Genomic DNA, 25,784 nt, shown 5'->3' with positions numbered 1-25,784 from the left:
CTCCACTTTATTTAGATATGTTAAAAAATAAGATGTAAAAGAGAAAAAATGACAAAACAACATATAATTATCAAAATAAGACAGATCATTAAAACATATTAGACTCATCACACGCGCTTCGTATGTGACCTTTTTTTTAGATTTTTTTTTATTTAGGAACATGAGGAAGTTTTGGTTGTGTAGATGGGGTAGTGAGAAGTTTTATAAAACATGGGGTAGTTTATAGACATGGATAGATTTTTTGTTTTTAATTTTTGTCAATTTATAGTTTTAACCTCATTTTTGTTTTTAAGAATAAGGATAAGTTAATTAAATTAGGGGTATTTTTGGAAGTAAAAAAAACAATAACTAACTTTCTGAATCATTTTAATATGTAGAGGTAAAATTTTTCATAAAAATACATTTATAATGAATGGGACTATTTAAGCTGCATTAAAACAATATTAAATTTGGGTCACTTCCCCTATCAAAAAGAGGGGGAGTGATTTTCCAGACTTTGGAACTGGATGATAAAAATTTTCGGCTCAAACATGTTAAACAGAGACTAGAATCTAGAATATGCAAAGCTAGGAAAATGTTATTTGATTATATAACCTCCAGAAGGAACCTTTAATCTAATCACCATCCAATGAACCGTATTTATACCCATAACCAACAAATAGATGGACACATTTATTATGGAAATCTAAAATCGAATTCCGGTTAATTGAGCATTTCCACATTAATTTCTTGCACCAGAGAAATAGAGCCGGCTCTAGCATTGCAAGTCCACAATCTTCAATCTGGTGATAAAACTTCCGCAATTTATTGGAATGTGACCTTTGAAGAAAAGAAATGACTACCAAATGTGCCTCACATAATTGTGTGCCCTTAACAACTTCTACCGCATTCGTGATAGTCTTTTTATTTTTTTATAATCATAGTGATACAATCTAAACATATGCACTTTTTAAATTCCGGCTTGTTGTATTGGGATAACCCTCCTAAAGGCAAGTCACATTACTTTTAACCATATATTAGAAAAAATAATGTTGAAGTATACCATTTTCATCCCATCTACATATCTCCATAAGAATGAATCTTACATCAGTATCCATACAGCTCTCTAAAAAACAGAAAACAAATACAGTATCCATAAAAATGAATCTTACAGCAGTACACATACAGCTCTCTAAAAAATATGAATCTTACAACAGTATCCATAGATTCCATGCAACTCTCTAAAATATAATTTTACAATGACCACAAAATTTCCAAAGCTGGACTTTTTAGTCCACTTTAGAATCTCCCCCAATTTCTAATTAAAAGCAATTGGGCTTTACATACATACCACTCCTCTTCTCTTTCTCAATTTTCTGCCAAACTTTCCCAAAGATCCATCCCCCAACCATTTATCATCAACACCAAATGTCTGAAAAAGCAGCCCACAGCTGATTCAAATAAAAATAATAATCAATAATAAATCTGAAATATAATGGACTCAGAGCCAATCACTTGGACTAACAGAAGGCTTGTTGCAGCTCTGTCTTCCATCTTTGATATAGCTAAATGGTCCAAAGATTCGACAATGTTTAAAATTTTCAAATTTCTTGTAAACTGACTACTTTGAAATCTCATCCCAAAAACAAAACAAACAAAAAAACCATGGTTTTAAATACAAGAATGGTCAAAGAACCTGAAAAGGGATCGGTTCCTGGTTTTTACTAGACCGGTTTAGGGCTTAGTTCCCAGTTGAACCATCTGGTCTGGTTTAAACCTCAAGTAATTTTGTACTAAAAAGTCCACCTAAACCATGCATTTCAATGGAAGATAATTCTGAACACCATCCAAACAAGAATCAAGATTGGTTTTTTCTAACATGCAACCCAACCCAGTGATCCCATTGGGTGGGTGGTTTCACCATACCCATCGGTCAGTAGCGGGTCAATATGTGACCAACCTGAACTGACCCACGAACACCTATTCAAGTCTATCAATTCAGTGTATATTCATGTATGTGTGTGTGCACACGTGTGTCTTGGAGAGAGAGAGAGAGAGAGAGCAGCTTACTATTGTTTTAAATGAACTTAAACTGCTCAACCATTTATTCAATTTGGAAGCCTTCATTCCCTGCAAATCCAATATACAGTGTCCCTGTGAATCATTTGAAATTTAACATATTCAAACATCCGTGCTTTTTTATGCAGGATGAGGCTAAAAAAAAAAAAAAACCAGAGATGCATACACAAGTAATGCCCAAATGGGATATTTATCAATGGGATCATCATGTAATCAAGGTGACATGAGCAGGGAATACTTAGATTTGAAGTTTATATCAGGTATCATCTTTTATAGAAAAGGAAACCATACCACTATGATGAAATTCTTCCAAATAAGATCCCACTGAAAATAATAGCACCAAACCACTTGTTGGAAACAAATCTGAAAACAAGCAAAGACAATTCAATACAAAAGATGAGCTGGTAGTGGTCAAAGATCAACAAAGAAGAAAGAGAACTTCTTAAAACAAACTAAATTGAGACTCATTATTAATTATTTTTATAAGTAAATTGTCTTAAAATAAAATTACGCACTTCCTATTGCAATCAGCACGTGATGATAGGTCAACCGTCCATATCTGCCAAGCTAATTGTCCAGATGCAGCTGTCAGAAATGCATAATATGGCCACCCTGCTCCACAATTTTTTCCCCAAAATAAAAAAGACTTTAAGCCCAGTACATTTAAGAGGAAATTGCAAATACAGAAAAATAGAAATACCAATCCCAAAATTAAATCTATTATAAGCCCAATTGTTAACACAGAGTTGCAGGTACAGAAAATAGAGCACATACCAATACCAGCATTATATCCACAGAGGGCAAGACTACTGATGGATGCTATTCCAAACCCATTAATCCACTCCTTAGTCGAATCCCCAAATCTCAAAGCTGTAGATTTAACACCCACTTTCAAATCATCTTCTTTATCCTGAATGCATGTTAACAGCATTATTTATTAGCAAGTAAGGAGAAGTGCTATTACTCAACCCAGCAGATCTTGGAAACCACAAACCCTTAAATTATAATTATTTCTGATCAAGAAAGACACAACAGATTAAGTTTCTTCTTACCAATAAATTACACCATAAGATAAAAAACAATGAATAAAAAATTTAGATTTAATAATTAATTTGGTCCTCCAACTATTGGGTAAAGAGAAATTTGGTCCCTCAACTATTAATTCTTTGAATTTAGTCCCTCAACTTTCAAAATCAAGTCAATTTCATCCTTGGATCTCCTATCTGTTTAAATTTTAATGAAATAATAGTTGAAATTGATTGGAGTTCAAAATTTTTACACTTTCTATAATAACCTTTTAACTTGTGCTCCATTTTTCACATTAACTATATTCATTAAAATTTTGAAGGATAGTAAAATCAAGGATGAAATTGACTTAATTTTGAAAGTTTGAGGATTAAATTGGCACAATTAATAGCTGAGAGACTAATTTGAAACAATCAATGGTTGAGGGATCAAATTGAACCTTACCCTATAGTTGGGAGGACCACATTCGTTATTTAACCAAAAATTTAAAATTCAAACAAGTTTTTTCAAAACTAAAAAAACGAAATCTAGTTTTTTCAATGCCTTTCTCTTTTTAATGTTTAAAGGTTATATAACTAAAAGTATTATTAGCTGAGGATGTATAGTAGATACAACCAGAGCAACAAAAAAGGTGCATATGCATTAACCAAAAACAAACAATGGAACCCCCTTAAAACAATACATAAAAACTTTCTACTTCATAATAATAAAAAATATGGAAGTGCTGAATGCTAGATGAAGTCAAAATAATAATGGCTCTTATGCAAATATGCAAACTAAAATAGTCCACTTTCTTCAGCCTAGATGAGATTAAGGGAACACCAAGATACCAATTTATCTGTCAAAGAAAAGAGCAAAACATAAAGTAAAATAAACTACAACTGACAAAAACCATGAGAAAAGACTTTGTCCTAAGAAATCTTGTTCTAAATGGATCCTACAAGTCAATACAGTTACATGGAGCAATTGGAGTGAATGAGGCAAAAGGAAATGAGATTACAACCTCGAAAAGATATATAATAGTACCTGATGTGCATATATCGTATCATACACAAGAGTCCAAAATACTCCAGAAATGTACAATGGGAGCACTATAGCTGGATCCAGACTTCCTTTAACCGCAGCCCAGCCTAACAGAGCACCCCAGTTAAAGGTCAAACCTAGATAGGCTTGAGGCTGCAGTGACAAAGTTGTACTTAATCAGAATATTAGTTAAACTTCATGGAATTGATCATCAAATGAAAGAAAGAAACAAAGTTATACTTGCATATGTTAGCAGAAACAGACATGTAAACATCATTACCCAAAATGTAAACCTCTTCATAAGAGGATAGGAGAATACTAGCAACAAGGATGAAGCCCCCAAAATGCGGCTGGTAGAAATAGATGAGCCACATTAATTTGATTAGATTTACAAAGAAAATTTGCAAAAGAAAAATGAGAACAAGAAGAAGATTCACAAATTACACAACAAAACTGTTGTCCCTTTGCAGCATTGTTTAACTAGGTTTCACAAAGAGAGTAAAATAGTAGAACCAAGACCTTGAAAACAAACTTGAAATCATTCAGTTTATAAAGCTGATAAACTCATTGCTAGCTTCCACCCAGATCAATGGTCAGAGTAAATTATCATTGCAATGATTTTGATTTATTTCACAAAGTGCTTAAGCTTTAAAATTGCATCAATGCTCTCTTCCTTCACAAAATGCAACGAGAACACCCTTTTTCTGGAATTTGATGGTTCACCATTGAACACACTGTGGAGTGTGCATTCAACTATGTTCTGTTTTAGAATTCTTAGATTTATTGAATCTGAGATTGTAAATTTTTGGGAGTGGTTTGGTACACGATATATTTGAACAATCTCCTCTTTTGAACAAATTTACAACTTACCAAAACAAAGTATAATTCTAGTAGTGCAAACCTATCTCCCATATGGTGCTGAACACTAATGGCTCACATGGTCAGAAAACTACATTAGATTGTTGAAATAGAAATTTAATGTCTTAGATCAAATTGTATTTACGTGCATTATCAAAACAAAAAAGAAAGTCATTACATGCAAGCAAGCTAAAAGTTCACATGGCGGGTTGTTCACCATTGAACACACTGTGGAGTGTGCATTCAACTATGTTCTGTTTTAGAATTCTTAGATTTATTGAATATGAGATTGTAAATTTTTGGGAGTGGTTTGGTACACACAATATATTTGAACAATCTCCTCTTTTGAACAAATTTACAACTTACCAAAACAAAGTATAATTCTAGTAGTGCAAACCTATCTCCCATATGGTGCTGAACACTAATGGCTCACATGGTCAGAAAACTACATTAGATTGTTGAAATAGAAATTTAATGTCTTAGATCAAATTGTATTTACGTGCATTATCAAAACAAAAAAGAAAGTCATTACATGCAAGCAAGCTAAAAGTTCGCATGGCAGGCTGTACATGCTTAGTAAACCAAGTTAAATCTTGTTCTAACTTTTGAATTTGACTTGCCTAACCATGCTATCAATTGTCGCTCTACAGAAATAAGTCTAAAAGGTTAAAATAACAATTCATTTTTAGGAACATTTGTTGAAATGAAGCAACAAATCCCACTGATTGTTTTTGTGGGATCCTGCTCAAATGATGACTTGATAGCTCTCAATTCAGAAAACAAGATGGTCACAAATGTTGCAAAAGTTGGTGATTCATCAGAGTAACTCAAGTAAGGCAGATTAAAACAACACTAACCTATAATCATTCAATTGAAGGAGAATCCCAAGACCCAAAAGCAACTGAAACCCAAGAAAACAAAGCCCTTGAAATGGTGACAAAAGACCACTTGCAACTGGTCGCAACTTTGTACGTTCCACCTGCATTACAGAGAGTTCTTTTATAAAAATGCTCTAGCTGAAGGAAGAATGATCTATCAAGATTCAGATCAAAATATCCTTAGGTTTCATTTTGTTATCAATCATATAAAGATAAAGAACAGTTGTATGGATGGGAGAGTCTGATGCTGCAATTTAACTTTAAAACTAAATGAAATTAACAAGGACTAGAGAACTATAAAATAAAGGGAAAATTTAACAAATGCTCTAGGTGCATTGATTTAGGAAATAAATTTAGAAACTTTTAATGGGAAAAAGAAAAAAGTAATTGATTTTTTTTTTTTTTTAATACCTTTTTATGTTTCCCATAAAAGTTTCAAAATTTTCCTAAAATGGTCTATTAGCAAATGTCCTTAGGACACCCGTTAATTGGACCCTAAAATAAAATGTCAAAACCCAATATTTTTCTAAAATCCAATCATGTGGTTTGAATTTTCGAGGCACTGAATCACGTGCACAAAAAAATAAATAAGTAATGAAAGAGCACAAGTTCTACAAGTCCTCCAATGTTAAATAGATCTCAAGTACTTCGACTAGGTAAGTATTAAAAATTTTTAAGGTAGGTCATTGATGTTAAAACCATTGATAACATAGTCAAAGGCATCATAAAGATCTAGTCATCCTAGAGAAAATATTTGTTGATTCATGAAATTGAGTGCTATGGTATACCATATACATCAAGTAGCAACAATGGTACATGAACATAGGCCAACTACTGACTATAGAATGCATACAAATTAAAATTATAAATTAATTAGGAAAACGAAGATCGAGTTCAAAAGATCATTTAACCCTCCGTTAAACTCACTCTCTTGCCAAGAACCCATTGATACCATCTGGAAGCCATCCAATGGTGAAAGAATTCACTCTATCTCATGCCAAGAAACCCTCTTCCAGTTGTGTTGTTTTGGATGACTGGAATTTTTATTCCCCAAAAGGATTAGTGCTTTCACATAATAAAAGTGTGCCTATGTATTTCAGTCATTTCGCTAGGTATCTAGCCCTGATGATTTTTTTGATCTCTATTGCTCTCTGTTTGGTCTATATGTTATGTGGGTTTTCTCTACACTACTTGTACATGTGCTTACAAAATGACAATACTTAAAGCTCAAGCTCAGAACCAACCACCACAAACATAAAATGAAAAAATTGCATCATATGATACTACCTTTGTATCAATGTCGCGATCGATGAGGTCATTTACGGTACATCCAGCACCCCTGAGAAGCAAAGATCCACAACCAAACAGCAACATCATCTTAAAATCAGGCAAATGTCCTGGAATTGCCGCCAAGCTAATCGACCTGAACCGAACCAATTACACATGAAACGAATGCATATTTATCCAATTCATTGAATTGAAAGCAATCAAGCATTTTTTTTTTTTTTTGGTTAATTACCACATACAAGGCCAAGCAAGGAGCCAAGTCCCAATGGGCTTATCAAGGCGAGCGAGACGAGCATAAGGTTGAACATGTTTCGGCAAATACAAGTCAATCCAAGAAGTAGACACCACCGCCTTGGATCGATCACCATCATCATCATCATCATTGTTCTTTTCCTCGACGCTGCTTGTTGAAATGTGGGCAAAGGATCGAAAATCGCAACCGAATTTGAAAATTTCAGAGGTGGGAGTGAAGGTGTTGGAATAATTAGGGTTAGGGATTGGGATTTGGTAAAAGGTAGTAGTAGTAGGAGGAGGAGGAGGAGGAGAAGATAGGGGATTGAAGATGGAGCGAGCGAGATAGAAGGAAGAAGAAGAAAGAGAGGATTTCTGAAGCCTACGCATACGAAATGCTCCGCCCGCCAAATACCGCGCCATTTTTGCTCCTCTGCATCACTCCCGGACTTATATCAGTGGATTTCAACAGGTGGAGCTTGTTTGGCAAACATAGAGGGTGTTTGGTAAATTACTTTAAACCTTTGTAACGGTAATTATACACGAATACGAATAGGAGCTCAGTAAAAAGCACTGCTCTAAATTATAATTTGAGATTACTAAATGTTCAATCACACAAAAAAAAAACTTAAGAGGGTGATTAAATTAATTTTTTACAATAATTTTTTACATAATTATGTGAGGTTTGAATCATACAATAATTCTTGTAAAGTCTCTCACTCGAACATATCTAATATTTCATTCCAATATGCCCTATTATGCATACATCAACCTGAGAGAGAGATGAGTAATAGTTAAATATAAGTTTATTATTACTTTGAATAAACCAATATTTTAATTTTAAATTTTTTTTTTTAAAAAGAGCAAACTTTATAAATGTAAACATGTTGGTGCAAGGTGTATGTTTCCAATTCATTCTCTAACTCATATATAAATAAATAAGGGCCATTTTTTTTTTTTAGAGAAAAGATAGAATATATTGAATATCAAACAAAGAAAAATGTATAGAAAGTATGACCCCTGGCATAGCAAACACCTAGCTTGAGAGAAATAGAAAAAGAAATAACTTCTGAAATACAGTCAGAAGAACTAATAACTAGAAAACTACATCCCCGAAGCAGCAGCTTATGAATGTTTTTGGGAAGCAAGCCAAGAATGACTTTTTTTTTAATAATTTGATTATATAAAAAAATGCAAAGCAAAAACACAAAGCAAATATGAAATATCCCAAAATCAATTGAAACTATGAATTGAAACTTAAAACCAATAATAATCGAACAAATATGAAAATTGAAAGTTAGAACCAATAATAATCAAACCTGAACTAAAAGAGAACTCTCTAGGAATAAGTCTTTACCTCTTCGTGTGGCTTTTTCTCTGCTTTATAGGTTTTGGTTTTTTCGTGTGGCTTGAATTCTCCAAAGCCCAAGTAAAAGCACATAGTACACCCAAAATTTATGTGAAAACTTCACACCTTTATGGCCTGTTTGGAAGTTAAAAAAAAGGAGGGGAGTAGAGTAGAGGGAGAGAGAGTAATTCAATTACCTTGTTTAGAAGTTTTTTAAGGAATGAGGGGGAGGAGTTTGGAGGGGTTTCAACCACCTCTAACCCCTCATTTTTAATTCCTCCAAATTGGAGAGATTTGGAGGGAGAGTAGAGTAGATAAATTATTGACTAGATAAATTTCCCAATTTACCCTTTCTAAATTAATAATAGACCAATGTTGCAAGTTCATTTTCAAATAGGGGTAAATTTGTCTATTTTAATCATTTCCTCTCCTCTCCATCCTAATTTTTAAAAACATCCAAACAAGGTGGAGCGGAACCATTCCCCTCTACTCTCCTCCCCTCTACTCCCCTCTACTCTCCTCCCTCTCTAATGGCCTATTTAGAAGTTTTTAAATGTGTGAATAATGTCGTGGAATCCATTTTCAATAAAAAGTTGCTGAAAAAAAAAAGGTTTGTGAATCCTATGAACAGTGCACGGGACCCATTGGTGTGACATAAAGTCACAGAAACACACTTCAAAATAAGAAAGAAAAAAAGAAAAAAGTTGGAAGCATAGACGTAAGACGCAAGATTCAAGACGCAAGATGCAAATACAAGACGCAGACGCAATCCAAATGCGTACTCAAAATAATATAGTTCAATTTCCAATTATATATATTAGGATATGTAAAATTTGTAAAGTTTTAATTTCCAATTATACTTGTAAGTTTTTTGTTACTACTCACTTTTCATTTTAAGTTTAAAATATAGGTTGGATATAAAAGATATTTAATAAATCTAAAATAAAATGAATATTTGTTTATTATACAAGTTAAACTTTTTTTGGGGGGGGGGGGGAACAGTAATATTTATTATACAAGTTAAACTGATTGTGTTAAATGGGTCATTTTAGGTTGACACAAATAAATTGGCATGTCAAATGTGTCTATTGCGAGTCATACGGGTTGACCTGCTTATAATCCGTTTCTTATCGTGTTGTTTTCAAGTTAACCCGTTTATGGCCCAAACCCATTAAGACCCAACCTTAACCCTCAAAAACTCGTGTCGGCTTCATGTCGTGTTCACGGGTTGGGTCCAACAATGACACCCCTATGGGTAATACCATGTTTATTAGTCTATATAAATGAAAAAAAAAAAAAAAAGAAAAAAGAAGACTACTCTCTAATAAAACATACTTTTAAAAACAATTATTGAAGGCTATTTTTATTTTTATTTTTATTTATCAAAATGATGTTTGTATTTTTTTTAGCAGGCATAAAACTTGCTTACCTATATCAATCACAATATTATGCAATTTTCAAATTTGTAAACACATATAGTATGATCAAATTATTACACCACTCTTATTGCAATAGTATGACCTATCGCAACGAAATTTTTTATTGCAACAAACCTCAATTGCAACGAATTTTGTTGTTGCCCACTGATGCAATAAAGTCTATGGCAATAGACTATTGCAACAAATTTTTTCTTGTTTTTTATTAACTGAATTGATTTTCTTTTTAACTTTTTAGCACAATGTCCACTGGGAGACAATATAGAACAGATGGAGCAATATCTTGGGGAAATTCGTGAAACAATTGCTAAGTTTCTTTAACATTTTTTTATTTAATTTCTTTTTTTATCAGTTGTTACTAGTAGTTCATTTAATTATAGTAGTTAATTTATTTTATAATCTTTTTTATTCCATTCTCCATTTGTTACTATTTGCTGGAGTGATGAAATTTTTGAAGATGGAAGACAACTTTTTAATCAAGTGATTAATAACTACGATGCAAAGACGGCTCTTCTCATTCGAAGATGAAGCAGCCATTGGAGTTGAAGCACCACTTGAAGCTCGTTTTGGTAATAGGAACAAGTTTCACAGGTATTTTACTGAACTATCCGAACAAATTTTTTATTGCAATAAGTTTCATTTTGTTGCAATAAACTTCTATTGCAACGAAATTTTTTCGTTGCCCACTGATGCGATAAAATCTGTGACAATAGACTATTGCAATAAAAATTTTGTTGCAATAGTTTGTTGCAATAAAAGATTTTTATTATCATTAAAAATACTTTATTGCAACAAAAAATATTGTGACTATAAATATTTCATTGCAATAATTTTTGCAACTTTGACATCTTCCATCTCCAAAATTATGTTGCTTGCATCTCTGAGATAAGCAGCAATCGTTGCGCTCCATTTTACAAAGTGAGAGACTGCAACCAGAAAATCTTCCTTGGCTACTTCATGCAATTTCACATTCAATTTTCGAGTGTGTGATTCGTGACGTTCGCTCATCCTAACCAGAACAACCCTCTTTGCATTATAGTTATCAATCATTTGATTAAAAGATGGCCTTCTATCTTCAAAAATTCGATCATTCCAGAGAGTTGTGATAACTAGAGAATGGAGATAAACTACTATAATTAAAATGAACTAGTAACAACAGATAAAAAAAGAAATTAAATCAAAAAATGTTAAAGAAACTTACCAACTATTTCATGAATTTCTTGAAGATATTGCTCCATCTGCTCAATATTGTCTCCCAGTGGACATTGAGCTAAAAATTTAAAAAGAAAAACAATTTAGTAAATAAAAAATGAGGAAAAAAAAAAAACTATAAAACTTACCAATGCGGGCTCGAAGCGCTACAGGTACTGCTTCATCTTCTTCTTCAACTGCATGGGGTGCATCAGCGCTCAACTTATTGATTTCATTGAAAATCCAATGAATGTTCCTTTTCAACATTCCCACACTCTTAGGTACCATTTTTTTGAGTTGTTTGGCTATGGGTTTTGCTTTTGTGTGTGGGTAGTGGCCACTGCTCATATTTATAGGACATGAGCTATAGGTTTTAAGTGGGAAAAAGGGGTGAGATGTGGTGCCAAATACAGTTAAAGAATTAATTTGAAAATCAAGCATTTGTGTTTGGTAATTTGTCAAATAAAAACCATTTTAATCTAAAATATAAATTATAAATTGCTCATTTACATGATAGTTATTTTTTACTTTATTTTTTACATTGTGCTAAAAAGTTAAAAAGAAAATCAATTCAGCTAATAAAAAACAAGAAAAGAAGAAAACTATAAAACTTGTTCCTATTACGTACCAACATGAGTTTCAAGTGCTACAACTACTGCTTCATCTTCAACTCTAGGGGGTGCATCATCAATCAACTTATTGATTTCATTAAAAATATAATGAATGTTTCTTTTCAACATTCCCACACTCTTAAGCACCATCTTTTTGAGTTGTTTGGCTATGGATTTTGCTTTTGTGTGTGTGGATAGTGGGCATTAGGTACTGCTCATATTTATAGGCCATGGGCTATAGGTTTTAAGCGGGGAAAAGAGAGATGAGGTGTGCCAGATACGGTTAAAGCATTTGAAAATCAAGTATTTGAAAATAAAGTATAAACAAGCATAAAAATAAAAAAAAAACTATTGCAATAGCCTATTGCAACAAAAATTTTGTTGCAATAAGTTTCCAGAGGTACTTTATTACAACCAAAATTACTATTGCAGTAATCTATCATAACAAAAAATTTGTTGCAATAAATTATAGCAACAATTTTTTTTTTTTTGCAATAAAGTATTTTTAATAATAATAAAAATCTTATATTGCAACAAACTAATTGCAACAATATCAAAGCAAAAGGCACTCAAGCATAGCATCTGAGATAATTATTATTAGTGATGCTAAAAAGTCATATTGCCTTATGGACGTTGATTATAATCTCCACATCTTTGACATCCTCCATCTCCAAAATAATATTGTTTGCATCTCTGAGATAAGACGCAATTGATGCGCTCCATTTCACAAAATGAGAGACCGCAACCATAAAATCTTCCTTCACTACTTCTTGCAACTTCACATTCAACTTTCGAGTGGATGAATCGTGACGTTGGCTCATCCTAACGAGTATAGCTCTCTTCGCATTGTAATTATCAATTACTTCATTGAAAATTACTATTGCAATAAGTTTTTTTTTGCAATAAGTTTCCAGAGATACTTTATTATAACAAAAATTACTATTGCAGTAACCTATCATAACAAAAAAATTGTTGCAATAAATTATAGCAACAAATTTTTTTTTTTTTTTTTGCAATAAAGTATTTTTAATAACAATAAAAATCTTTTATTGCAACAAACTAATTGCAACAATATCAAAGCAAAAGGCAATCAAGCATAGCATTTAAGAGAATTATTATTAGTGATGCTAAAAAGCCATATTGCCTTATGGACATTGATTATAATCTCCGCATTTTTGACATCCTCCATCTCCAAAATAATATTGTTTGCATCTCTGAGATAAGACGCAATCGATGCGCTCCATTTCACAAAATGAGAGACCGCAACCATAAAATCTTCCTTCGCTGCTTCTTGCAACTTCACATTCAACTTTCGAGTGGATGAATTGTGACGTTGGCTCATCCTAATGAGAATAGCTCTCTTCGCATTGTAGTTATCAATTACTTCATTGAAAAATTTCTATCCATCTTCAAAGTTTTGATCCCTCTAGGGAGTAGGAAGAACTAGAAAATGGAGATAAACAACTACAATTAAAATGAACTAACTGATAAAAAAAGGAATTAAATAAAAAAAAATGTTAAAGAAACTCACCAATTCTCTCTCACGAACTTGGAGATAGTGCTCCATCTGTTCAGTGTTGACTCCCGTGGACATTGAGCTTAAAATTTAAAAAGAAAATCAACTAAGTTAATAAAAAATGAAAAAGGAAGAAAACTTCAAAACTTACTAACACGAGCTAGTACTGATTCATCTTCTTCAACTGCTTCATCAATCAACTTATTAATTTCCCTAAAAATCCAACGAAGGTTCCTTTTGATCATTCTCACACTCTTCTTAGGCGCCATTTTTTTTTGAGTTGTTTGGCTATGAATTGAATTTTGCTTTTGTGTGTGGGTAGTCTTAGTAGCCACTGCTCATATTTATAATACCTTAGCTATAGCTTTTAAGCGGGAAAAAGATACGGTTAAACAATTAATTTGAAAATCATGAATTAAGCTTTTACTTCATTAATGTGCAATTAATTAATATATACATAGACCTTTTCATACTAAATTTATTATTATTATTATTATTATTATTATTAGAAACAAATAAGCCCCTCTGCACAATTTAGAAACAAATATGAGGATAGTGGGTCACCTTGGTGTAACATACCTCATCATAACATCACCAAAATGGACCAAATGAACTGAAATAGATGGAATGAATTGAAGTGAACCAAAATGCTATATTAATGTGACTTAACATAAGTATAGTAATAATAAATACTATACTTCAATATTAAGAAATTATTATATTGATTGTAAAGAAAGATATGAAGTTGAATGCAACATATGTAATCAACGTCACACATAAGTATAGTAATAATAAATACTATACTTCAATATTAAGAAATTATTATATTGATTGTAAAGAAATATATGAAGTTGAATGCAACATATGTAATCAACGTCGCACATAAGTATAGTAATAATAAATACTATACTTCAATATTAAGAAATTATTATATTGATTGTAAAGAAATATATGAGGTTGAATGCAACATATGTAATCAACGTCGCACAGGAACTAGGGTGCTCCATTTTCTTGTTACCTGAGGATATTATAGGGGTAAGATTAACGTTGTAAAGTTGGATGTAAACTCAAATATTTTTTTAATATGGTTGACAAAATTAAGGAATAATTTTTGAAAGAGTTTCAAGCTAAGTCAATAACATTTAAAAAACTATTGATTAATCCTACAGTTGAAGATTAGGATTCTTAAGGATCCCATGTCCTATCTCTCTTTTGGGTTTTTACAAAATTCTTTAAATAAATAAGGTTTTTAATTTTCACATCCATAGTTGACCATTAGAACCACTAAGTGATATTGTAGTCATCTAAAAACCCAAAAAGAAACTGAGAGAGAAACATGAATACCTTAGGAGGCAACACTCTTGAGTTGCTAAGAGATGTACACAATTTTGTTCTATTAAGAATCCATGGCTGTGTGGTATAACCATCTTTGAATGAAAAATATAAATTTTGATTAGGAAAAGTTAACGAATGCCTTAATAACATATGTTAGTGAACCATTTTAGGAAATATTTATGGGAAAAGAAAAAGGAAAAAAAATTTGATAGTTTTTTCAATTTTCCATAAAAATTGAATAAAAACTTCCTTAAAATAGTTTATTAACAATTGTCTTAAGTTCATTGGTTAACATGACCCAATTTTATTTCATATTGCTTTCACAAAACTACCGGTTTTTTTTTTTTTTTTTTTTCTAAGCTATAGTTTGTAAATCCTATACTTTGATGATGTGCACGCTACAAGTCAGATGGTCCAAGATTTATTTATTTTTTTTAGAAAAGAGAGTGTTGTGTGTGTTTTGGGGGAGGAGAACACTATTTCGGGGCTGGGAGAGAGAGTAATAGTTAAAATGGCTCATCCCATTATGGCCCAAAAGAAAAGAAAAATAATAAAAGCTCATCTTCACATATCGTGTCCAGCCCATCTTTACCGGAGTACTCTATTCTGAGTTTGGCTCCGACTGTGACTTCGATCTGCCCCTCTCCCTCTTCTATCTTATTTTCTCTGTTGTGGGTGTGGTGGGTTTGTGTTTGTGTTGCTGGGTGTGGTGGGTCTGTGTTTGGCTGATTTGGGGTTGTTGGGTTTAGGGTTGCTGGGTTTGTGTTGTGGTTGAGTTGGGGTGGGGATGCTGGCTTTTTGGTTTCTCTTCCCGTAGGAGTTTCACATTGGTGGTCGTGGTCGTGGTGGTGCCGTGAGTGCTTGAAGATAGTGAAGAATAGAGAAAAAATAATCAATAAATGATTTGTTTATTGTAGGAGATATATTATTTTATTGTATTGTTAATGATATTTTATTGTGTTGGAAGCTAAAATAAAACCACTGATGTTGGATGTTTATAAAGTGAGAAGGTAAAATAGATAAAGTAGCTTTTGGTGGAATCAAATAGCTAAAATTATGGATGCTCTAACCACTAATGTGGATGCTCTAACAGTGAATAACAACTTGTCACTTAGGATTTGTTGTGAAAGTATGTAAAAATAACATTTTTAGAATATTTATCCTTGATTGGGGGGCCAAAAGCATATCTAGTCCTTGTAAATTGTTAAATTAGTCGGCATAATTCATATATTAATATTATCTACTAATTGTTTTTCAAATATTTTGGGGGCCAAGGCCCCCTTCAGCCCCAATGTGGCTTCGTCATTAAGAGTTTTGTGTGATAGTAAAATGCCTATTAAGTTAAAATGGAAAATTTTATAAGATTGAATGCTTGAGATGATTTGGCCATGTTCAAGGAGAAAGATTAATGCATTGTAAGAACGAGTGACCAAGTTAAGGGGAAAAAATGTAGAGGACCAAAAATTACATTAGTAGAAGTAATAAAAAAAAAACATATCATTTAAAGAAGTAACAGAGAGTATGACTTCAGATAAAATAAAATGGAGTAAAGAATATATGTGGCTGATCCTAGCTAATCTGTCAATGATCAATAACCAACCCAAAATTTTAGGACCAAGGCTTTATTGTTGTTGTATGAATTTTTGGTAACAACTGTTTCTTTTGAATTGGACAGTTCTTATGGAGTTGGTTACCCTTGAGTATTTTTTCTCTTAAAGAGTTTTTCTAAAGTTTTCCACTTCATCATTAGAAAGTTCTTGTGGAGTTGGTTACCCTTGAGTATTTTTTCTCTTAAAGAGTTTTTCTAAAGTTTTCCACTTCATCATCAAAAAGTTCTTGTGGGGTTGGTTATGCTTGAGTATTTTTTTCTCTTAAAGAGTTTTTCTAAAGTTTTCCACTTCATCATTAGAATCCATATATTCTTTTTATTTTTTATTTTTATTGCTTCGTTTGTTCTTTTTAATTTGTATTTGTATTGTTTTGGATTGTGGTGATTATAACTATGGTTATGTCCTTTGTTAAATTGCTAATTTTGGGTATAAATAACAATTAATCCATTACCTTGCTTTGCTGGGGTCAATCTAGATATTCTCACATATGTTAAAAACTTATTTGTATTTCTAATATCATTTCATATCCTAATATCTACATTAGGTTTATCTAGCATGCCTGTCAATATTGTATATGTAGCTTTAATTTGAAATTAGAATCCAGTAGGTTTTGGCTGTATGTGCACTTGCATATAATTATAACACAACTGTACTAGAGAAAAAATAATAAGTAGCTCAATTTTTGTATCGAATGATACCACGTCATCCGTATCAAAATTCAGAACTCAATAAAATAGAGACATATGTGTAAAAATAACTACCCACTAAGAGCATCTACAACAATGGTGCTAAAAAGCCATATTGGTATTTTTAGTACCTCAAATACTAAAAAACATTCTGCAATGGTGGAGCTATAGGTAAATTTTTACCTCTTCAGCTACAGTGCACAACCATCTATAGCTGTGTACTGTAGCTTCAAAGCTAAATATATATATATATATATATTATTTAACTTCTCTCTCTTCCCATTAAAATATTCTTTTTCTCTCTCTCTTCCTTCTCTAACTTTTCTCTCTTCTTTTCCTCTGACTCAAAGTCCTAGCCCTCTTTCTTCTTCTCCTCTGACCAGCGAGAGTAGTGAGATCGGTGAGCGTAGTGAATTTGGCAAGCATGGTGAGATTGGCATGGTGGGTCGATGGGTTAAGATTAGCGATGGCATGGTCGGTTTCATGGTGGGTCGGTTTCACGTGATCGGCGATGGTGTGGTGGGTTTTGGCCTGTGGGTCAATGGTTTTCGTGGATGTGGGTCGGTGGGTTGTGGCTTGTGGGTCAGTGGTGGTGGGTTGTTGATCTGTGGGTTGCTGTGATGTGTTGGTGTGATTGTCGTGGGTGTGGTTTGATTGGATTGTGGCATGTGGGTCAGTGGGTTTTGTGGATGTGGGTCGGTAGGTTGTGGCCTGTGGGTCGGTGGTGGTGGGTTGTTGATCCGTGGGTTGCTGTGATGTGTTGGTGTGATTGTTGTGGGTGTGGTTGGTGGGTTACGACGTAGGAGTGGTTGGGTTGATGGGTCACGGCGTGGGTTGTGAGTGTGATGGGTTGCTCTTTGCTAGTTTGATGTTTTGTAGGTTTGCTTGCTCTATATCAGAGAAGAGAGAGATGAAAAGGAAGAAAGAGATAGAGATAGAGATGATGATAAATAAAAAATAATATTTAAATGAAGTAGTTAAAAAAATAGATCCATTGATGTTGGGTGTGTTGTGAAATGGTAAGTTAAAATAAATAAAGTGACTTTTTGTGATGTTAAAAATTTGCCTCCACTGCTATGGATGCTCTAATGCATGTATTTTATTTATTAGTAAGGTAGTTTTTTTTGCTGACATGTCTCACACTTATTGAATTTTGATACTGCTAACGTAGCATCATTTGATACCAAATAGCACCCCCGGAGGGTTCAAATACCTAAGTAACAATCATCAAGATAGATACAAGTAAAAAGATATGTAAACATAATAAAGAAACTCCAAAATCAACCTTTTTGACACTGCCATTTTAATATTTGGGAGATACTCTTGTACTGTTGACAACGACAGACGAAGAATGATAACTGTGGAGAAATAAATGAAACTATGAGGCCGGCAGCTGAGCTAGTTTTACAAATAAAGGGGCCAAAAGGGGGAAAAAAAGGAAGAAATGCTCTAGTTCTCTTTCTTTCTTTATCAATATCCACTAATGTGTAAAAAAATACAAAATTATAATTCTAACCTACAAAAGACAAGCCAAAAAATGCAAGCACCAATATCCACTAATGTGTAAAAAATACAAAATTACAATTCTAACCTACAAAAGACAAGCCAAAAAGATACAAGCACCGGTTGGACCTAATTTAGCTCAATTTGTGAGAGATTTTAATGTAATTTAAAAGCCTTTTTAAAGCCTTGCCACTGTCAATGGCTTCTCTGGCTCTATCTAGGGCTGCGGATATGTCCTCTGCACCATCACATCCCAGCAAGTGATCTACTATTCCGGCATTTAAGACGATCCGATCATAAGCAGGCCCTTTTTCACCATGAAGAGCTGCTAGACCCAATTCTATATTCTTTGAGACCTGTACTTGCAGAAAATATAATTACTTGTCATAAAAAGTTAAAAATGCCAAAGGTAACAAATGAATTTAAGTAGAACTACAAAAATGGATTCAATGCTAACTAGGTTACACCTGCACAATACCAAGGCCAGAAATTTTTCTCGCACGGGTTGTAGAAAAAATTGCTAATACTTGTGTGAGTATATGTATCAACTACCAAGTATGCCTTTTAATATGACATGTGTTATTGTCTTATATAGTAAAATTTATATCAAAATAATTTTTCCAATGCTCATAACAAATATTTTCTTTCAGAAATTAGCTTTTACTTACATATTTGTGCTTTTGTGCTCTACGTTCTTTAATTATTCTAAAATCATTTGTAAATGATTCTATACTAAATTTCCTGGCAATCTCTCCTTCTACAAACATAGTTAAAAAAAACACTCAAAAACCCATTTTTCATCTTGTTTTGAAGTTTTGTTTTAAAAATCTTAATGGCTGAAATTCGTGGTCTCAATCTAAGATCACGTTAGAATGAGGCAATATAATCTTATGGTAATAGGAGGGAGGAATTTTAAAAATCAAGGGCCTCCCCTCCCCCCTCCATCTGCCTTAGTGCCACTGCAACTGAATTCCTTTTCCTTGACTGCCCAAATGACAACTTCATGGAAATACTTTGGAGGTAGAAGACAACATTTAGATAATTTATTATCAGGAATGTGGCTGCCGACTGCCGAGTGTATTTTCATCAAAAGAAAGGTCAGATGATAATCAATGCAGAAAAGAGAATAGAAGAGAACTCAGAAACTCTACCGATCTATCAGTTCTTGGAGTATTAGTAGGTTCAAAACCATAGTCCATGGCATTGACCTCGAGATTGAAATTCTGACGTGATACACCTGCAACAGTAAATTGTAAGGTTTCAGTATTACTGATAAAAGAATGGTGCCAGAATCTCAATCAACTGAACTGATCGACAAAAGTGAAGAACATACTCTCAACTAAATACATAGATAAAGACATGAATACAAGGGAACACAATGAAGATAAGGTAGCAAAATGATACAAACCATCAACTTCGAAAGCAGACGCCATACTTAGTGAACGGAAACCTGAGCAGTAGTTTACAGGAAATCCTTTTGAAATGCTAGCTGACCGCAATCTTGTTGTCATTGAGAGGGCCCCTTCCTCACCCTACATTAACAGCATAATCAGATTATATCAAGTGGTTAGCTTGGAATACCTTGTGGATACTTGAATTACTGAATGACATTATACCAGACCATCTTGACATTAAATGAGAGCAAGCACACCCCTTTTTCTTAATTAGCAGATCCCCTTTCAATGCAAAGTTGTTGAAAGTTAAATTTACAAAAATCCAACATAGCAATAGAATTTATAAAAGCAAAGTTCTGACCTTCACTACCAAGCCAGAATGAACACCTCTTCTCTTCATAAGCATCAACAGTGGTTCCTCATAACCATTATGATAAAATCCAGCAACCATTGCTTCCTTCCCTCGAGCCTGTGCAGAAAATGAAACTTTTTACATTCTGGACAACCAAGCTCTTCAGACTTACAAGGGTGGTTGACAAATTTTCATCCTAAAAAAAAGTTTTATGTACACACGCATAAACATGCATGTGATGTTCATGACTGATAATTTACTTTAAAGTAGGTACATCAATTGCAGATTAAGTAAATAAAAACAATTTAGAAACATTTTAACTTGCTGTAGATTCTGATGTATGGAAGAATCGAGATTTTTATATGCTAAAAGGCCATTTGAGCTTTTTCACTCCACAAAGTATTCATCAAGAAGCAGCAATGGCCAACAGTAAAAGGTAATAATACAGTAGTTAAATAATGACAGGTCTCACCTTCACAAATTGCTGAATCTTTTCAGCTGTTGCCACAGGGGGGCGCTTTTTTATATGCTCCCTCACACCAATCAATGAATATCTGCAACAATAATCTTTTTATAAGTATGAGCATCAACTGAAATCACAAAAATCTTGTTATTAGCTTCAACCTGTTTAGTGTCAGTAAATATGACATGTTAAACCTAGAGCACACACAAGGTGTGCCAAAAGATGTATAATTTTCTAGGGGCTTCCTCCTACCCCTGATTTTTCTTTTAAAGCATAATATTAGGAATCAAGGAATCTCAGTACCAATATACTTTAGAAGATGAAATCCATAACTTAAATAACAGAGCACCAAGCGATTGAGTGCATCCATAATTTCATTTGAAATTCAAACGAGAAGAAGAAAAAGAAAATGTTAGAACTAGAGCCTAAGAAACATGTAATTGGAAAATCACTTCTATTTTTATTTAAATCTCTTCTAGTTATCATGTCAAATGCATTAGACCGGAAAAGGGATGAACAACATAGGTGTTTGTGTATTCTCATCTTCAAACTAGTGTAAAATTTCAAAGAAGACACAATTATCTGGACAAAAAATAAAAAAGCATTCATTCAATAAAGGTGATCCATTAAGACGAGTAAAAAGCATCTTTAGTTGATTTCTCATATGAGATGATAGAAGCAAGTGCTTTCTATGACAAACTTGACTTGAACCTTGATGCACTTTGGTTTTATCAGAGACTAATAGGGAAAAAGCATCTGTAACTCTCTATCCATGTTAGCAGGAAGTAAATTAAAGATAGAGTAACTAGTATAACATAAAGTCAGGGGAAACACATTCAAACTGAGATGGCAAAATAATGTTATCTTTAATATAAAGGACTTAATCATTTATTTTTCAAAAAACAAATCCAACTAAATTCAGTTTTAACTTTTTCTCTTTTCGGTGCACTGAAAACAAATATTCCTTCACAGAAATAAGGGGATTAATGGGATACGTTTTGCCACCAAAAAAAAAAAAAAAAAGGCTTGGAATAGTACTATTTGGTTAGATTTTCATACAGAGATGTGTGAGCTTCACGTTGACTTACGTAAGCAAAACCAACCTCCTCATCCTGAAATAATAATAACAAAAGTTAAAAAAAAAAAATAAGAGAAAAAATGTCCCAATGGAATGCAAAATGCAAATTACAGAGACCTCAAGAAGATCTTTTGCATGCAATGGGGATAAGCTTGTATTTGCTCCCATAAACTTCAACATTTGTTCTTCAGTTATGCCCCCCTGAATTCAAATTCACAGCCCAAGTAGGACAAGTTTCAGAAAAAATGTCACTATAGAATTAGATATTATCAAGAAACATTTAAACATCATGAGAAAATTTACATGGAAGGCTACATTTTTATTGCAGCGGGAAAAAAGGTCAAAGACAGTAAAATCATGGGATGCTTTTACTTTCTTTTTTACTTTCACGTGGAATTTTTATTTAAAAACTGAGATGCATCACTGGCAACACCAACACTCTATATTAAATAGATTCTTTTTGGAATCAAGAAGAATTAGTTAATTCATGTAAGCTGAAGGCTGACCTTTGGTGGCATCCATTCGACACCATGAAGCAAGCAAGATTCACCATAACAGGATCTAACTGCAGCGACAAACAATGTGCTTCTGAAGTAACGTGTGTTTCCATCATAAGGCTCACCATAATGAGTCAATGATCTAATGTCAGCAACTGGAGGAGGACCTGAATATAATTAGATGAATAAATCAACCAAAAGAAATTACATATTTCGAATTATATTGCAGAATTACTCATAAGCAAATTAAGCTGACAAATGAAAGTAAAAAATATATACCAAGTTCATCATCGAATGCAAGGCAGTATGCCTTTAACTCACGATCTGTTTCCCTGTTCATACGTTGACCTATTAAAAAGGCTGAAAGCAATGACTCACTTACACCTGACGATTCCTCATCATCTACTTTCAGTGGAAGAACATCTCTTAAAATGCCTTGGACCTCCTCATATCCAAGATGACCACCGGCCAAAACTTCCCTAAGGGCACCAACCAATCTCATCTCAGTAGCGCAATTGCCAACATATTGGGGCCCAATAGAACTCCCTAATCCCATTATGGAGCCTTCAGGATCCGCAATGAAGATTATATCAGGAGGAAGCACACGAACCAAGAGCGGCCAGAACGTGTTAATTGCAAGCTTTTCCCCTTCACTCCATTGGGTTGCTTCCGGAAAGGCATTGGCACGGATTGTCATTGCCGCAAAAAAAGCCCCCAGCTGTGCTCTTGAAACTTTATATTCATCTTTAAGTTCTCCCTTAGCTAACACATTAAACACAAAACATAAAACACCTTTTATGTCTAATAAATAGCTAAGTCACAACATGAGTACACATAATTTAAAGCAATCCTAGAAAAATTCTAGCACATATGTAAATTAAAGGCTATAGAATAATTAAGTTCTCCACATTTCTTGAGGATAAAATTTCCTGATAAATTACCCATTGTCCCAAAAACTTAAAGATATTAGCATACAATAAATTTAATCATTTATCCAATATTATAATACTCATTCTCATGTGTGGACCCAGACTCTCCCTTAATAAATGAAATCCCAAAGACACCTGCTCTGATATCATGATTAATTAACAACTGTCCCAAAATCTTTATCTCCTAGAAAATGGTAAATTTAGTCATTTTACCATTATTCTAATATTTTCCAAAAAAGGCGAAAAAATAAAAATATATTAATAATCTAATAAAATGAGAATATGATGGTAAAACTTAGGTATAGTACACTATATTTCCAATTAAGTATTGAATTTAATTGTCCTCAAAAAAAAAAAAAAAAAAAAAAAAAAAAAACAACAACAACATTATTTGTGTTTTTATTGGTCAATTCAAGTATGCAACCAATGTAATTGAGGAATCTAATGTATTGCTCTTATGAATCTAATTTGTTTAGCTTTTACGCTAATTATGAACTGCTTGAAAGAAATATTGGCTGAACAAAAAGACAAAACATCAACAAAAAATAAAAATAAAAATAAAAATTTCCAACCTGATCTTAAGATGGTATCGAAAACCTTAAAAGCTTGTTCCTCACTAAGCGGCCTAGTCTGCGTGGGGCCAGTGCAAACCCTAGCTTGCGCATCATGCAGAGTCTGATTCGGCTTCGGCAACTTGGAGCTCCGATACGAAGTCGAAACGGACGGGTTCCGAATATCGGACTCGGAGAGCCCCAACTGGTCTATAATAGCCGAGTCCAGCGCAGCTTTCACAACCAAACAAGCGCCTTTGCCAATCCGATACTTCGAGGGAAATCGGAGAGAGGTCTGGTTAGGCGAATGCGTGGAATTACGAAGCTTATTGGTGTGGAATTGAGATATGGATGAGAAAGAAAGCTCTGGATTGAGAAGAGCTTTCATGGCGATTTACTCACTACTTTCTCTCTCTCTATCTCTATCTCTATCTGTGTGTCTTGTTTCGGAGAGCTCGATGAGGGAAGTGGGAGCAAATGGGTTTGGGAGAAGAATGGCGGGTATATGCTTTGTATGCTGCTGATTAGGTGCTGCAGTGTGCAGACCATTTTTTTTTTATAAATTAATCAACAGTACTACTGCCAGGTGGCGCCTGTGTCTTATAAAAATTTAAAAAGTCTAATTTCTGACTAGGTTGTACGAGAAATTGAAGGCAATGTTGGAGAAAAATTATAATTAAAATTGAGAGAGGGTTTAAGGGTTACTTAAAGTAGTTTTGTAACTCATTGTATATGTATAGATACACTGCTTTTCAAAAAAAAAAGATACACCTAAAAATAATATATTCTTTTATATATATATATATATATAATTTAAATACTATTGATAGTCATTTTTTATATTTTGTTAACTCGTAATCCATGTATATGTATAAATACACTTAAAAATATATAAAAATATGCATAATATATTCTTATATATAATTTAAATACAATTAATAGTCATTTTTATATTTTGTTAACTTTTTAAAAAATTTTGTAAGAATATTATTTGTTATAAAATGTAAATTATTCATTTTTTTAAAATTATTATGAAGCACTTTTTTTTTATTCATTTATTTTAGATTCTTTAGTTTTTGTACTTAATAACTCACTTAGATGAATATTTATAATGTGATCTCACATTTGATTCTAAAATTAATAAATAAAATTCTTTAAGAATAAATAATTTAGGACACATGGTGCAAAATTAGAACTATAATTTAGAATTCTAATTTGAGTTTTTTTCAACTTGGCCTATTATTATATACTAGTGTATAACTCGTGCATATGCATGGTACAATTAAAAAAATAATAAAAATTACACACATATATCGATTCAAATTATACTTTCTCTCTCTTTTATTTTTTTATTTTAATTTCTTTTGGATATACATGTGAGTTTACTTTTTTTTTCTTTTTTTTTTGTTTATTGAGTTTTTGATGATTTATTTATATTAGAACCTTTGTTTTTTGCACCTCATTAACTCACCTAGAACAAAAATAAAAAATAAAAAAAATTAAATAGGACACGAAGCGCAAAATTAGATAATAATTGGAATCTAATTTAAAACCTAATTGCATTTTCTCTTAACTTTACCTATTAATATATATATATATATATATATATATATTAATATTAATATTAATCGCTTAATCAAATAAATAAGATAATATTAACACCACATTGGATGTGTAGGAGAGATAGGAATGTCAACTAAATTGATCAGAAGTCAGAACTGTATTGTTTTGATTTTTTGAAATTATTGTTATGCCATTAAATTTTAAAATTAGAACGAAATCCTCCCTATTTTACAAAAATTGTTCAAACAGATGTGTCTTTTCTTTTTTTATTACAAGAAAGTTGGAAGAGGAGATTTGAATTAAAAATACCAAATAGAGTGTCCGTCAATTGAGTTACAAAACTCTTGACAAATTGATGTC

General features: G+C 32.8%; 2 protein-coding genes across 6 annotated transcripts; both read right to left on the bottom strand.

The window, feature by feature from the left end:
* Nucleotides 1-1,084: 1,084 nt before the first annotated feature.
* On the bottom strand, nt 1,085-7,844 carry LOC115982967 (4-hydroxybenzoate polyprenyltransferase, mitochondrial-like). 5 transcript variants are annotated; one of them, XR_004089796.1, is made up of 10 exons: nt 7,363-7,844; nt 7,131-7,266; nt 5,823-5,944; nt 4,388-4,457; nt 4,111-4,260; nt 2,833-2,968; nt 2,574-2,670; nt 2,350-2,421; nt 2,050-2,133; nt 1,085-1,430 (listed from the first exon to the last, which is right to left on the bottom strand). XR_004089796.1 is itself a non-coding variant. In XM_031105735.1 (9 exons), the coding sequence occupies exons 1-8, from the start codon at nt 7,782-7,784 to the stop codon at nt 2,352-2,354; spliced, it is 1,203 nt and encodes a 400-aa protein (XP_030961595.1). In that variant the 5' UTR covers nt 7,785-7,844; the 3' UTR covers nt 1,085-1,430; nt 2,350-2,351. The 5 variants fall into 5 exon arrangements, 1 of the variants encoding a protein (XP_030961595.1); XR_004089798.1 differs by having other exon boundaries at nt 1,085-1,411; XR_004089795.1 differs by having other exon boundaries at nt 2,050-2,109.
* A 10,544-nt stretch (nt 7,845-18,388) lies between these two features.
* LOC115982493 (anthranilate phosphoribosyltransferase) lies at nt 18,389-24,406 on the bottom strand. The gene is made up of 10 exons (XM_031105104.1): nt 23,883-24,406; nt 22,661-23,143; nt 22,391-22,548; nt 22,002-22,085; nt 21,866-21,918; nt 20,816-20,897; nt 20,353-20,460; nt 20,006-20,129; nt 19,749-19,834; nt 18,389-18,953 (listed from the first exon to the last, which is right to left on the bottom strand). Exons 1-10 carry the CDS (start codon nt 24,247-24,249, stop codon nt 18,732-18,734), a joined length of 1,767 nt encoding a protein of 588 aa, XP_030960964.1. The 5' UTR covers nt 24,250-24,406; the 3' UTR covers nt 18,389-18,731.
* Between the last annotated feature and the right edge of the window lie 1,378 nt (nt 24,407-25,784).

This window comes from Quercus lobata, chromosome 3, assembly GCF_001633185.2.
Source record: "Quercus lobata isolate SW786 chromosome 3, ValleyOak3.0 Primary Assembly, whole genome shotgun sequence".
Lineage (NCBI taxonomy): Eukaryota > Viridiplantae > Streptophyta > Magnoliopsida > Fagales > Fagaceae > Quercus > Quercus lobata.
Note: the sequence above shows the minus strand (reverse complement) of the source record. Positions and strands in the feature narration are given on the sequence as shown.

Coding starts and splice junctions, on each gene's coding strand:
- LOC115982493 (XM_031105104.1), bottom strand. CDS start 24,249: ATGAAAGCTCTTCTCAATCCAGAGCTTTCTTTCTCATCCATATCTCAA. Junction 20,898..21,865: donor CGTGAAGCTCACACATCTCT/GTATGAAAATCT, acceptor TTATTGTTGCAG/ATATTCATTGATTGGTGTGA. Junction 20,461..20,815: donor AGATTCAGCAATTTGTGAAG/GTGAGACCTGTC, acceptor TTTTCTGCACAG/GCTCGAGGGAAGGAAGCAAT.
- LOC115982967 (XM_031105735.1), bottom strand. CDS start 7,784: ATGGCGCGGTATTTGGCGGGCGGAGCATTTCGTATGCGTAGGCTTCAG. Junction 7,267..7,362: donor CTTGCTTGGCCTTGTATGTG/GTAATTAACCAA, acceptor GGTTCGGTTCAG/GTCGATTAGCTTGGCGGCAA. Junction 4,261..4,387: donor TGAAGAGGTTTACATTTTGG/GTAATGATGTTT, acceptor TTGTCACTGCAG/CCTCAAGCCTATCTAGGTTT.